The sequence below is a fragment of the Boleophthalmus pectinirostris genome, unplaced genomic scaffold (genome assembly GCF_026225935.1).
Source record: "Boleophthalmus pectinirostris isolate CB_2022bp ecotype Guang Dong unplaced genomic scaffold, ASM2622593v1 HiC_scaffold_5, whole genome shotgun sequence".
NCBI lineage: Eukaryota > Metazoa > Chordata > Actinopteri > Gobiiformes > Gobiidae > Boleophthalmus > Boleophthalmus pectinirostris.
In genome coordinates, this window is record NW_026571404.1 from 13,759,164 (window position 1) to 13,773,145 (window position 13,982).

General features: G+C 36.8%; 1 protein-coding gene across 1 annotated transcript in view; it reads right to left on the reverse strand.

Moving 5' to 3' along the window:
• Positions 1-13,982, reverse strand: part of smoc2 (SPARC related modular calcium binding 2) — a 51,848-nt gene that overhangs the window by 19,150 nt on the left and 18,716 nt on the right. Inside the window, exons 5-8 of the mRNA XM_055162735.1 lie at positions 13,853-13,897; positions 6,796-6,843; positions 4,848-4,922; positions 291-477 (exon numbers count right to left, since the gene is read on the reverse strand). Coding sequence (XP_055018710.1) covers positions 291-477; positions 4,848-4,922; positions 6,796-6,843; positions 13,853-13,897 — 355 coding nt within the window. The remainder of the gene's footprint in view (positions 1-290; positions 478-4,847; positions 4,923-6,795; positions 6,844-13,852; positions 13,898-13,982) is intronic.

A 13,982-nucleotide genomic window follows, 5' to 3' on the forward strand; every position in this document is an offset into this window, starting at 1 on the left:
CTAGCATGTTGAAACATACACAGAGCTAAGTGTCACAGACTGTAAGACATTAAAGCGAATCATTCATAATGTTGCAATTGATGTAGGTCTGAGCCACCACATCTTTAACAAGGCTCGGAACATTTATTTTAGGCCTGGCCAAAACATCAAAATGTTAGGTATTTAAGTTCTGACAGGTTCATTAGGGTTTCGTGTTTGTAATATTTCAAGTTTACAAGATAAAAAAAATATGCTCAACCAAAAGTAAGACCATGTTTTACCATACAATGCACTGCAAAGTTTGCCCTCACCTGGTGGATGTCCCTGGTATGGGTCGCCCCGTGTCCACCAGCACACACCAGCAGTATCCTGTGGAGGGGTGACACTGCACTGGTTTGTACAGTCCTGCCTGAGCACAGTCTGGGACAAACACAGCGTCGTTTTTGTGCTGTCGAGCCTCCTCCTGTGCAGACTGCTGCTCCTGGTCACATGACGAGGCTGAAGGGTCAAAGGGCACGTGTTAAAAGATCATATACTTTTGGTTTTGGAAAAATATGAATCCTTTGTTGTGGCTTTTAAACACGCTGAATGTTTGGAAAAGCCAAGTGAAGTCAGGTTATGTCACTCATCAGTGCTAAATCTTATCTAAAGGAACAAATCTTAAAACATGGTGCAGGAAATAATGCATAGGCCCATGTATTTTACCGATTTTAGAATGCTTTAAATAGGACAGACAAAGAAACATTTTGTAATTTTGGGCATATACTGTTTTGTGCCATTGTCTACTCACAGTATGTTGTGGGTTGAGAGAGACAGCATAAAACAAATCACGGTGCTGATGCAATTATTGAAGTTCTAGTTCACTGTAATAGTACAAAGCTATATGGCATGATTAATATGAACCCAAATGGTTAAATGGTCATTTGAAAATTCCAAAATACTGTTGAATAACATATGAACAGTAGCACATTTATTTCGCACTTTTTGTGTATTTTGGTGTATTTCAAATTGTTAATAACATAACAACTTAATACTACTTTCTCCTTGAGCTCTTAAAAGCTGTTAACCTGCAAGTATCAGCACAAATAAACCATGCTGAGAGGTCATTTGGCTTCTGAAAACGTCCGTCCTCAAAACTAAATGTTTGAGAAACATGGTCGAGGTTTGCAGCGAACGGGAGCCAGTCACAGGATCTGTTTACACTGAGGTACTAGAGACATTTCAGCTTGGATCCAATAAGTACACAGTGCACAGGTCTGGCTGCATGTTTCATAGTTAATATAAATCCACAGTGAAGAGCAGGATGGTGGTAAGAATGGGACTCGGAGACATTGTGTAGACTGTTATATCAGCCCCCCTGGCACTGTTTATGAACATTAACAGGCTAATGACTGAGTACAGCTCCCAATGCCCCGAGTTAAGTAAATATTTGGAGTGCGCGCTGCCCTCTGTGGATGTGTGGGACAGAGCAGACAAGATGGAGGCATCCACAGTCACTCCATCACACTATATGTCTTAGTGTTAGGGGCTAACTAAGCAACAATGACCAATCAGTAAGGATTTAAGAGTGAAAGTGGAAAGACTTCAGACATACTCCCTGCATTAGGATGGACAAGGTCACACTTGATAAAGAAAGTCAGCCTAGTGTTCATAACGCTTTCGGCTATTTTAGTATCAAACTTAGAAAATGATGGGTATAATTTTATTAGTTTGGGAAAATGATTTGCAATTCTGTGTCTTTCTCCTTGAATATGCAATAAATGTAAGGGGCTGCACAATGGTCTAAGCACATCGGTTCTGTGTCTCTCTTCAATCTTCACCCCTATTTCCTGCTGCTTTCTTTAATCAAGTTTTCGTTTTTGTCATTTAAATCCACTGAATATCTTATTGTTTCACCAAGAATGTTCCATAGTATAGCATCAAAAGTATGTGTCTTTCGTAAGGATGTAACGATATCCAAATCTCTCTGGGCATGATATTGTCACGATATGCATTTCACGGTACGATATTTATTGCAATATTTTGGAGACCCTGATATAATTGTAGATAGGACATGTTTCTACTTTTAAAATACCATGACAAGATTTTGGTGTAAATTATTACCACCGTAATCCCAAGAATTCAAGTAAAAAACATATTCATTTGTGTTGTTTGCACTGAAATGAATTATGGGATATGTAGTTTCCTATGTTTAAAAGCTGTTGCTACTGTAAAGCAATGAATTAAGCAAAGAAACTTGTAATTCGATATATTGTGACAGTCCACGGTATTATTGTGAGACTTTCGACAACACTATATCACGATATTTCGATTGTTGTTACATATCTAGTCTTTCATTTATGCAGTTACCAGTGTTTGTACTACTAGAAAAATACCTTGAAAAAATACCTGAGTGAGGATGCCTCTCCAGCGATCTATTTTGTAACTTAACCTGGTGATGCTGGTCACTTGCTTATGACTAAACTGATGGATATGTTTAATGTCATACTGTGGAACATTCCAGGTAAAGCAATGAGATACCCAAAGAGAGAAACAGATGGCAAACGCTCCACCAGAAAAGTCAAAGTGAACCTTTTCTTTCTTTATATCTAACTTTTTTTAATTTTTATTTTAGGTATCACCATCGCTGTAGTGACAAGAGCAATTCAAATGACAGTAAATTGAAGTGAAGTGTCAGAACACAAATTTGAACAAGAGACTATTGTGTACAGTGCTGGAGACTCAGTGGGACAAAGATGTACTATAGTGATGCATCAGGCTTCAATCATAACTCTGTTCCTAATTTCCTCACCACTCTCCAGCAAGGATTCCATAATTGAACACAAATTTTCAACCATATGTTTATAAAAACATTTATCGGCAATTGCCACTCGCCCACCATAGACTTTCACTTTGGTTGTATTATGTTTTATTATGTTTTTGCACTGTTTACTTTCATTAAAAATCTCAAACCACATTAAAGAAGTCAAATGAGATGCCTATGCGCGCTCCGAACCAACTTTCTACACTCCACTTCCTCCGAATGCGCTGCCTTTGTTGCGGTTTGGGTTTTTTTTTACCCCAAAAGAGCAAATGGTAATAAGAACCATCAATGCTGCATATTTCTGGCTTTTTTATTGGTTGTAAATTATGATAATGGGATTCACACACCACTGCACACATGCACACAGGCCTCTAATCTTAAAGCGGCATGTTCAAATTGTCATATTGAAGCAAAAGGCAAAGACCATTGGAGCACAAAGGCTTAAGAGAGAATAGGAAATCCACTGTTTTGGACATGTGCTGATAATTACAGATGCAAGAAACCGCAAAGAAGTAGGTTTAGAGACTGACACACTTTGACACACTGAGCTGTTGGTTTGGAGCGGCCACATGTCCCCAGAAGACAGGAAAACCCAAACCATTATGGCTAACACACGTGGGAAAATACAGCGAGCTTTACAATCTAGTTTTAGTAAATAGACAGTCAGTATTTATGAAGAAGTTCAGAGGGAGAGGCAATGAAAGGGCACAAGTTTAGAAGTATAAATCACTACAAATGAAATAAATGTACAAGCCATTATTATAAGCCATATTGGACAAGATGCAAGAAATGGAGGGAGAGAGGATAGAGACATTCAGTGTGGTCATGGTCGAGAGGCGAACCAACAACACCAATGTGGGAACAACTATATAGGTGCAACATCTTAAACCACTACACTTTGGATTTTAAAAGTTTACACCACCTGATTGTCTCCATGGAGATGTTATTGCTTTGCCTGGAATGTTCCAAAGTATGACAGTAAACATCTTCATGGAGACAAGCAGGGCAAACCACCAGATGATAACTTTAATTATTTCTTACTTCAGTATAAGGCTGCTCGATTGTGGATGAAATTATTATCACGATTATTTTGGTCAATATTGAAATCACGATTATTTAAATGATTATTTTTTAGTTACACAATGCATTTATTCAGCATTTCTCTCTCTCTCTCAAAAAAAATAAAAATAAAAAATAAATAAATAAATAAAAAAATTGAACAATTTTAAACAAATATAGGCTACAAATATGAACCTAAATAAAACATATATACTGCTCTTCTACAATCTCTATATTTAAATAAATAAATACAAAATAAATAAATGAAATAAATATGCTTATTTATATATATAAAAAAAAAATCCCAAAATAAACTTTGTTAAGCTTTAAATTGTTTCAAAATTCATTTAATTGCACAGCCTTACTTCAGTATATTAAGTTATTAAGTGTATTGTGATCAAATTAAACCATACCTAAAGCTCTATAAGAACATTTCCGATAACAGGTTGTGGGTAAATGAGCCTATACCAGTAAACTATCCATGGGTTTCAGAATGATGAATAATTGTGACCGAATTACTATAACTAATAAATATACTATTTTGAATAACAGGCAGCTGAAACCCACGAATACATACCCAGCTGTAGAGGAGTCGCACTAGCACCATATTAAAATAATGACATCTTAATTAGCCTTAATAAAGCAGGAGCAAAGACTGAATTCATGACAAACAAATATTAATGTATTAGTGTATTAAGAATGATTCAGGAACTACTAAATTAATGTTAGTGTTTGGAGTTATGACTATGGTTTAAATAAGCAGTTACTAAGCCTGAATCATTCTTAAATATTTGTTCATCAGATATTATTGAAGTAAATGTCGACTTTCAAGGATGAAAAAAAAACTGTACATAGGTTTTCTCAAGCGGCTGTAGTCAAAGAAATAAAAATAAAAAAATGGCAAAGACAGAATGGGAGGAAGGAGGATATTTGGATGATCCTGTCTTAAATGTTAAAGTGTGTGATCTGTGTTATTCTGAAGTGTTACCATCACATTTAAACTCACATGGTGCTCTGGTCCTGTTGTTCTGCCGGCTGCGGACCTGCTCCGTCCAGAGTGTGGGGTACTGAGAAGTGATGTCTGAAAGAAATCAGAGGAACACTTTTATGAGCTCCAAATCAAAAACACGCTCAAATGTCATCGAAAATCCAAATGTCCCAAACTCTCCCACTGTAAAACACATCAAAGTGCATCTATAACTGCTGCGAGTTCATGTGGAATAAAAGCGTGGCCAGCTGAGACGGTGGTGAACTGTTATCAAATAAACACATTCAAATTAATAGAGAAAGCCACTTATTTCACAACACATGATATTATTGGTGTTGTATCTGTTTATGTGGAACAGGATACACTGGAATGGCCCTAACTGTGAGAAAGTGGCTGTCAGTCATTGGATTTTGGAATATGGAAACAGAAATAAAAACTGATTATGAAAATGCTAAACAAGTAATGAAAATATAATGGAGGTTTTATAGACTCCAGTTCTCAACCAAGCAATAATAAATGCATATAAATAAATACAGGATAGAGTACTAAATAGTAAAACCATGAGGCAGCCAACTTCCAATTCATATATATTATTACGTATGCCTTGTCGGCTTAAAGTTATCAGATATTTTTAAGTAAATGTCAACTTTCAACGATAAGAAATGAGACTGCACACATAGGTTATCTCACTCTTAGCGATCACAAATCATCATAGTTTTAAAAATAAATACGACATACTTTGACTAACAATTTATTTTTCAATGACAGCGATAAATCAGATTGTATTTAGGGAATAAGTGAGGGGGCACAGCCTTAAATGGCCTGGTATGACTGGCTTACAGTGATGGAGGATGTGAGCCTGCTTTAGATAAATGTTATTACTATAATTCTGTTTGCAGACCTCAGCAGATACCTCACTTGTTTTAAGTAGGATGTGGATAGTTAGTGTCAAATGCAGTGGAGTCATTGTGTCCCTGGCAGTACTTACCAGCAGGGATTATTGGGTTATAAATGGCTAGCTACAAATTTAAATGAATATCTGTTATTTCTTAAGTATTTCTTACATAGTTTGGACTAGTTTAACTTAATTATTTATTGAAATTGGCCAGCTTATTTAACTTAATGTGTCATGACTAGGGATGTAACAATATCCAAAATATCGTGATATTGTATCGTCAAAGTTCTCAAAATTATATCGTAGACCATCACAATATATCGAATTACAAGTGTCTTCACTTAAATTAAGAGTTATGGAGCAACAATAGCTAAAAAAAGACAGGGGGAACTACATAGACCATGATCCTTTGCTCCATTTCAGTGTACTACAAGAAGAAATAACAGTTCTAAGCACTTTTAAGTCTTAGTTCTTTGGATTACATCTTGTCAAGGCATTTTAAGAGGAAAAAGTAGCGTATCAGCCTCCACAAAATATCACAATAAATATCGTACTGTGAGCTGTATATTGTGAAAATATCGTACAGAGAGATTTGGTATTGTTACATCCCTATTCATGAGCCTCCCCACCGAATCATGAGCTTTCCCACGATATCGCAATAAATATCGAACCACGAGATTCATACCGTGACGATATCGTATCGTGAGATTTGGATATGGTTACACCCCTAGTCATGACATTTCTCACTGGAATTTAAAAGCACACTATTCTTTTCTGAAGGAGGGTCCACCACATGCTTGTTTCCATGGAAATGTGGCTGGAATGTTCCACAGTATGGCATTAAACTTTCCAGTGGAGACAAGCAAGTGACGTCACCACCAGGGCAAATTACAAATCTAAGAAAAGGTGAAATGTGTTACTTTTCGCAACAAAAAACAAATAAATGCACGATAGATAAACCAGTTGTATTCCAAGATCTCAAAATATATAACGAAGCCAAGTGCAATTACATTTTTGCAAAAAATTCTACAAATTAAACCAGTTAAATTTAAAAAACAGTATAAAACTCACCTTCTTCATCTGTGGAGGGCTGAGGATCCACGACTAGGCCAGTCTCATCTGCATTTAGAATGGAGAATATTTGCAAGGAGACTACAATTACCAGAGTAAGCTAGATTACAGACACTTGACTATGTTTGATTTGCACATTTGCCCGGCCAAGAGGAAAACAAAGAAAAAAGAGAGGAGAGAGAAGGGAATCAGCAGAAGTAGTGGTCATATATTCCAGTGGTTTCCTGTCACGCAACAATCCCATGTTATGCTGGAGACAGATTGAGGTCATATGAAAAGAATTGAGATGATGAGCCGTTGCTGGTGCTCCTCTGAGCCCTCTAATACCTGTGAAAAGTACGTTAAAACATACAGACATTGATCTACAGGCTGGATGTATTGATCACGTGGTTGGCTGGCAAGGAAGGCTTAGTTTTAGAAAATGTGGAACAATTCCAATCCTTCAGGAAAGTAAACATAATAAGTAAAGATAATGTTATTTTAAAATGTTCCAGCTCAGTTTTACTACTTGACCACAATGCAGCACCTCCCCAACTCACAGAACAAAACATTTTGATAACAAATAGTGTATTACGAAATCATATTCTTAGTTTGAGTCCTGATGTACACTTGGTTTGGTCCTTTGGGTCTAGTCTAGTTTCAGTTCCAGGTTTAATCCAAGTAAAAACAGATAGTTAGAAAACAAAAAGTAGGGGTAATTCAAAGGGAAATTCATTCTCTGCATTTGACCCATCCTTCAACAAGTGTCTCTGGGGCAACCTGCTGTACAGTAGCCTGATTCATCAGCCGGTTTCAATTTGTGGAAACCGTCTGACCTCGCAGTGTTAGAATTCATTCAATTAATGGTAGGCGGGTACTTTTTTTATTTAACCATTCGCTGCTATTTGGTCGTGACGTATGTAATTGTGTAATTTTTCTGGTGGAGGGTCCGTCAGATGCTTTTCTCAGTGGAGATGTTATTGCTTTGTCTGGGATGTTTCACAGTATGGCATTAAACATTTCTATATTCATGGAGACCAAACCAGACCAAGTTACAGGTCAGATTTGTGGAGAGGCAACCTTGTTCACAGTCAAAATGCCTGTTTGTCTAGGTATGTTTGAGCTATAATACCACCTGTAATTTAATAAATGTAAGGCAGAGCTGTTTAATGCCATACTGTGGTACATTCCAGAGCAGAGCAATGACAAATCCATAGAAACAAACAGGTGGCGGATCCATAACCAAAAAGTTGCACAGTGCTCCTTTAAGTATAAATAGAGAAAAATATGTGAAATGGAATTATTTAAGTGTAATATTAGACTCTAATATTCAAGTAAAGGTAAAAAACAATGTCTATTTCTTTTCTATCATTTTCTGTAGTGTTTATATCTTCAAAACTTGACTATATATTGACCATTTTAAAAGAATTCAAAAGTTCCCCACTGATTTTTTTTATTGGTTCTAATCACTACATTACTTATTAGTTATTATGAGGCTAAATATTTTAAAACATTGCATTCACTTTTACACAAAGCATCATCTACTAGTATTGGGTAACGCTTTCGTATGTGTAGATGTCGTCAAGACGCAGCAGTCTGGAGTCCGGCGCGTTCACTGGAAATGCCATCTGAGAGAGCGTATTTATGAGTGGGATTTATGATGGACCACTAATGACCCATCTTTACTGTGCGGCCGTTTACATGACTCTAACACCTCTTTTAGCATCTGCCAGGAAACCCCCGCCTTATTTGTGGTCAGAGCTTTTCGTTTTACTGCGCTGTGTCCGTCGTCGCAGAGAAGGGCTCCAGCACGCAAATGCATTTGTCAAAGAAAGGGCCAAAAATCGACTGAGGGTAAGAGAGGTGATTTCAAATGTTTAACACCTAAGAATATATGAGTAAACTATGACTAAGCCGGGGCAAAGAGGAGTAATCTAAGTCTGAACTAATAAACAAAGGCTTAAGTAGAAGTAAACCAGATGGACAAAAGAATGGATAAAAATTTAAAAGGAAAAAATTTTACTTTTGTGAAAGCCAGAATGAGTCTACAAAGTACTACAGCAAGCCTAAAAAGTAGTTAAACCCAATCTACACTCAAACTTATTCCAAAAAGTGTCCAAGGTTTGTCATATTTTATTAACATCGACTCCATAAACTCGCATGTGTCACTGAGTATAGGACAGATTGGAAACTGAAGCAGTGAGCAAAGTCTGGACTCGAAAATACAGCAAAATAAGTTATCCTCCTGAGCAGGGCTTATGAAGTTAGCCATGTTTGTGGAACAGGCCTCAGGTCTAAACAAAGACAGACAGAAAAACCCTGGGTGAGTTTCCCCAGTGTCCACACCCCCTTAAAGAGGACATACTGTGTTTTTGTCTGACATGTAGTTACACAGCATAATACATGATGTTGTATTTTGGATTTTAAATTGCAATATTGATCTAAAATGACTTAATAAAAGACACAAGTTCTCTGGTTTCTGGGTTGGAAAATTCCTCCTTTCCTTCCTTTAAGTTACATAGTTGTAAACGTCATCACAACAAGGTGCTGCGGAGTCAGACCATGCTGTTGGCCTCTCCTATGCATAGTTGTAGATCATGCTAGAAAACAGCAGAATTTGTGCTAAAATGACTATTCAACACTGCAGAATTCTATGTGTATCTGATTAAGAAAATAAAACTGGAGTACAGAGCAGTGGGAGTGTACTGGTGGTGAAAACACAAGCAGATCTGAGCAATGACGTCTTAAATGCAGTATAAAGTTTACTCAAACATGCACAAATCACTCTAAATACAACTTTAAGTGGGTAGATGCGAAGGGGAAACAATGATTAAAAGATTAAAATCTCTAAAAAGTTCATTTTGCACAACATGTCTCCTTTAAAGAAGCAAATTAAAAGCTAATTAGACAGTCCTGGCCATCAAACCAAGATCAAGTTGTGAAGCATCACTGGACACATCTCTGTGGTTACACCCTGCACCTGACAGTTTGCTCAAGCTGCACTCAAGGATGCTTAAAATTTCCCAGTCTTAAACCTTATACTGACACTACAACAGGTCTTCACTAATGATTTTTAAACCCAGTTAAAAACAACACAAACCCAGGTCAGAACCAGAACCTGTCCAGACTTGAACCAGTGCCTCTGAGGCTCTGGTCGTCAGTAAAGCTGACTCAAAACTCCAGTGTAATCAGGGCTGTTCTGAGAGCTGGCACACCACAAATCTACAGTTTACTCTGCCTTTCACCACGCTGTTTATCCAACAGTTCACAGGCAACCACAGACCCTCCCTCCCCCTCTGCCTCCCCCTCCCTCCATCTCTGCATGTGATTTTATATTCCCACTTGATCTATGTGTAATGACTTGGCTGGGATTTCACTGTCAATATACCCCGTTCTGTTTACAGAGCAGAGGCACATGTATAGTCAATGTCATTGGAATAACTGCTTAGCAAACATGCAAAAGAACTTTCACTTTCTATAGAAATTAAATATGTTTACTCAAACAAACTATTTCTCTGAAAATCGTCATCCAAAATTTGCATATTTCTTCTGCGTATTTATAAATCTACCTGATCTGAGAGAACGTTATTATAATCAAAATTCTAATTCTAAATTCAAATATTAAAAAAACAAAATAAATTTTTAAACAAACAACACTTTTTATATAGTTTATTAAAATATACTGTACTACTACACTTCTAGACTATACAAAATCTAATCATACAACACATTTAAAGTCGATATTAATTTTGTTTATGTGTATATATATATATATATATATATATATATATATATATATATATATATATATATAATCTAATTTGAATTAAAACGCCAAACTTGAAAAAGTAAAATTGAAAATGTTGATGCTCAGAGCTGGGGACACATCAAAATGTGTGTTTAGAAGGCAAGCGTCAGCCAAGTTCGACTACTACATGCGCAAATCTGATGTAAATATATGGCCTTAAACTTCTCTGGATGCATGAAAAGCAAATAAACAAAGTAGTCCCAGGCTCTGCTGTCACACCAGGAGGGTAAACAGTGAGGTCAGTGAGGTTTCTGCTCACTGCTCCATTCATTTACTGGGCTACGGGCTGCTATAGACTCAGGGAAACTGGAGTCATATATACGTATCATTTACTGTAAATTCTCATGGTTGTCTGTCTGCCAAAGTTGGTCTGAGAATTCAAAATATGTTTCATGTTTAGCAGTTTTAGGGGTTGCCACAAATAATGTCTCCTTTTTAAATGGTCAGTTCATTTAGTCTGGCCCTTTTCTCCTAGATATCAAACTGTAGCTTTGTCTTTGTCACTTTCCCACACGGCACATCAACACCAGGATTAAACTGGGATTAAATCTGGAATTGAATCAAAATTTTACCAGGATTAAACCAGAGCTAAACCAAAATCAGACCAGGATTAGACCAGGACTAGACCAGGACTGAATCTGGACTAAACCAAGACTACAACAGGACTAAACCAGGACTAGATCAGGACTAGAAGAGCACTAAGTAAGGACTAAACCAGGATTAAACCAAGACTAATTTAGGATGACACTAGAGCTAAACCAGGACCAGAACTAGAAGAGGATTAAACTAGGACTAGATCAAGACTAAATCTGGACTAAACCAAGACTAGACAAGGGCTAAACCAGGTCTAGAAGACTACTAAGCAAGGATTAGACCAGGACTAAACCAAGTCTAAACCAAGAGTAATTCAGGACTACACTAGAGCTAAACCAGGACCAGACCTAGAAGAGGATTAAACTAGATCAGGACTAAATCTGGACTAAACCAGGACTACAACAGCACTAAACCAGAAATAGACCAGGACTAAACCAGGACTAGAAGAGTACTAAGCAAGGACTAAACCAGGAGTAAACCAAGACTAATACAGGATTACACTAGAGCTAAACCAGGATCAGAACTAGAGGAGAGGATTAAACAAGGACTAGATCAGAACAAGAAGAGGACTAAACAAGGATTAGATGAGGACTAAAACAGGACTAAAGTTATAGGAGTATAGACCAGAGCTGAACCATGACTAGACAAGGATTAGAACAGGACCAAACCGAGTCTACATCCCACCAAAAATTACGCCAAACCAGCACCACAGCAGAACAAGTCAATTCAAGTCCATTTCTGATTATATTTTTATTGCTGTAAATTCTATCTATAGCTGTAATTTTCATTTGATTTCATAACTTGCCTGATTGCAATAAATAGAAGAATGACAAAAGGGTGGGAAGTCAGGAGGTAGTAAAAGAAACAAGAATAAAACAGGTCAAGACAGGTCAACCAGCTCAGAATTGTGGGAAACCAAGGAGACAATTTCTTTACAAAACAGTGTCTCAGATATGTATGCAAACAAGTCAGATACAAATGTTTTTCTGTTTTAGAAGCAGATTTATAGTCAAATATCAAATTGATACTAAATAAATCATTCAAGACTCAATACCGATACCACAATGAGGATACAAAGAAATAGAAATAGAATGAATATACAAAATAATAGTACTTTCTTTATCTTATCTTGTTCTGATAAAGCTCAAAATCACTCTAACACTGTTCAGGAAAGCACACATATTGTCCTGTTTTTTGCAGTATTAGTTCTAGTATTGATTAGTATCTGATTTGACAACCCTCATTTATAGTAGTAGTAGTAGTAGTAGTAGTAGTAGTAGTAGTAGTATTTGAACACTGCATTTTCAGGAGGCTACAATAGTAACTGCATTGCACATGAGAAAAAGACCAAGAGGAAAATCAGGCCTGAAATAAAATCACTTTTCTGGTTAAGTCTTAACACAAGCCGTGTCAGTTTTTTGCAGTATTAGTTCTAGTATTGATTAGTATCTGATTTGCAATACTTTTCACATCCCTCATTTATAGTAGTAGAAGTAGTAGTAGTAGTATTTGAACACTATATTTTCAGGAGGCTACAAGAGTAACTGTGACATATGAAAAAGACCAAGAGGAAAATCAGACCTGAAATAAAATCACTTTTCTGGTTAAGTCTTAACACAAGCCGTGTCAATTTTTCACTGGTTTGGACAAGAGTTAAATCAAGGTCAAGTTTAAGAGTGGTTATTTGATTTCTTTGGCCTGTCGCTGGAAAAAAAGAGGTGTGAGTTACAAAAGAATATGGTGGATCCATTTTGGCAGCTGCTGGTAAAACAACACACAGACCACAGCTCTTCTCCTGCTAGTTTTATACGAGCCTCGGGGCTGCTTACACTGTTCAGATTGACAAAATATTAGAGACATGCCTTAACAAGTGACAGACAGAGAGCACATCATAGACCCAGTGCATGCAAACACACTGCAAAAATCTGAGTTAAAATGACTTGAATTCTAAACACTGTATCAATCTTAATTGGAGTAGTTTTGACAAGTTTATTTTGACTTAATGGACTAAATATTTGATTTGTTTCAGTGTGTTTATAACTTCTTTCAAATCACTGCTGATTTAATTTCCAGCTAAACTATTGGTCAGTGGGGTATTGGCCTATTTAGTCCCATTTTTCCACTCTGAAGTTGAACCATGATAGAGTAACAACAGTCAGAAAGTGCGTATACTTAAAGATGCACAGTGTGACTTAAACTTTCAAGTATAAAATTTTGTCTCCCTGAACATTTTCCACATGGCATTCAGTCTATGTATAGAGCTTTTATTTTATTACAGTGTTTTTAGGACTCGAAAAGACCCTAAAAACAGACAGTTACTGTGTGACTGTGAATCTACCTTGGCCTGGTTGTCTCTAAGGAGATATATAGGTCTAATGCCATACTGTGGAATCTTCAAGGCACAAAAATAATACTTCACTGGTGATAAGAGGGAGAAATACCCATGAGTAGAGGAAGTTACACAGTGTGCCATTAATTTATGTAGTTCAAAAAGCAATATTAGATCTGAAAATCCAAAAAATACTCAAATCCAGATTAAGTAATTTGAACTCATGTTGGATAATATTTTTGCAGTGCACATGTTACATGTAAGGACAGCACTGCACCTGTGGCCTGTATCACTACACAGTCTGCACAGAGTCTTATGTCGATGTGTTTTATTCATTAAATTCTCACCTGCTTTGCCCGGCTCTCTCGTGGTCGCCCTCTCCTGCTTTGATCCTGAAAAGCCGTGAAAACATTATCACCACGTTTTTATTGCCTGCCGTTATAAAACAGATTATAAATAGCTGCCATCTGTTACTAT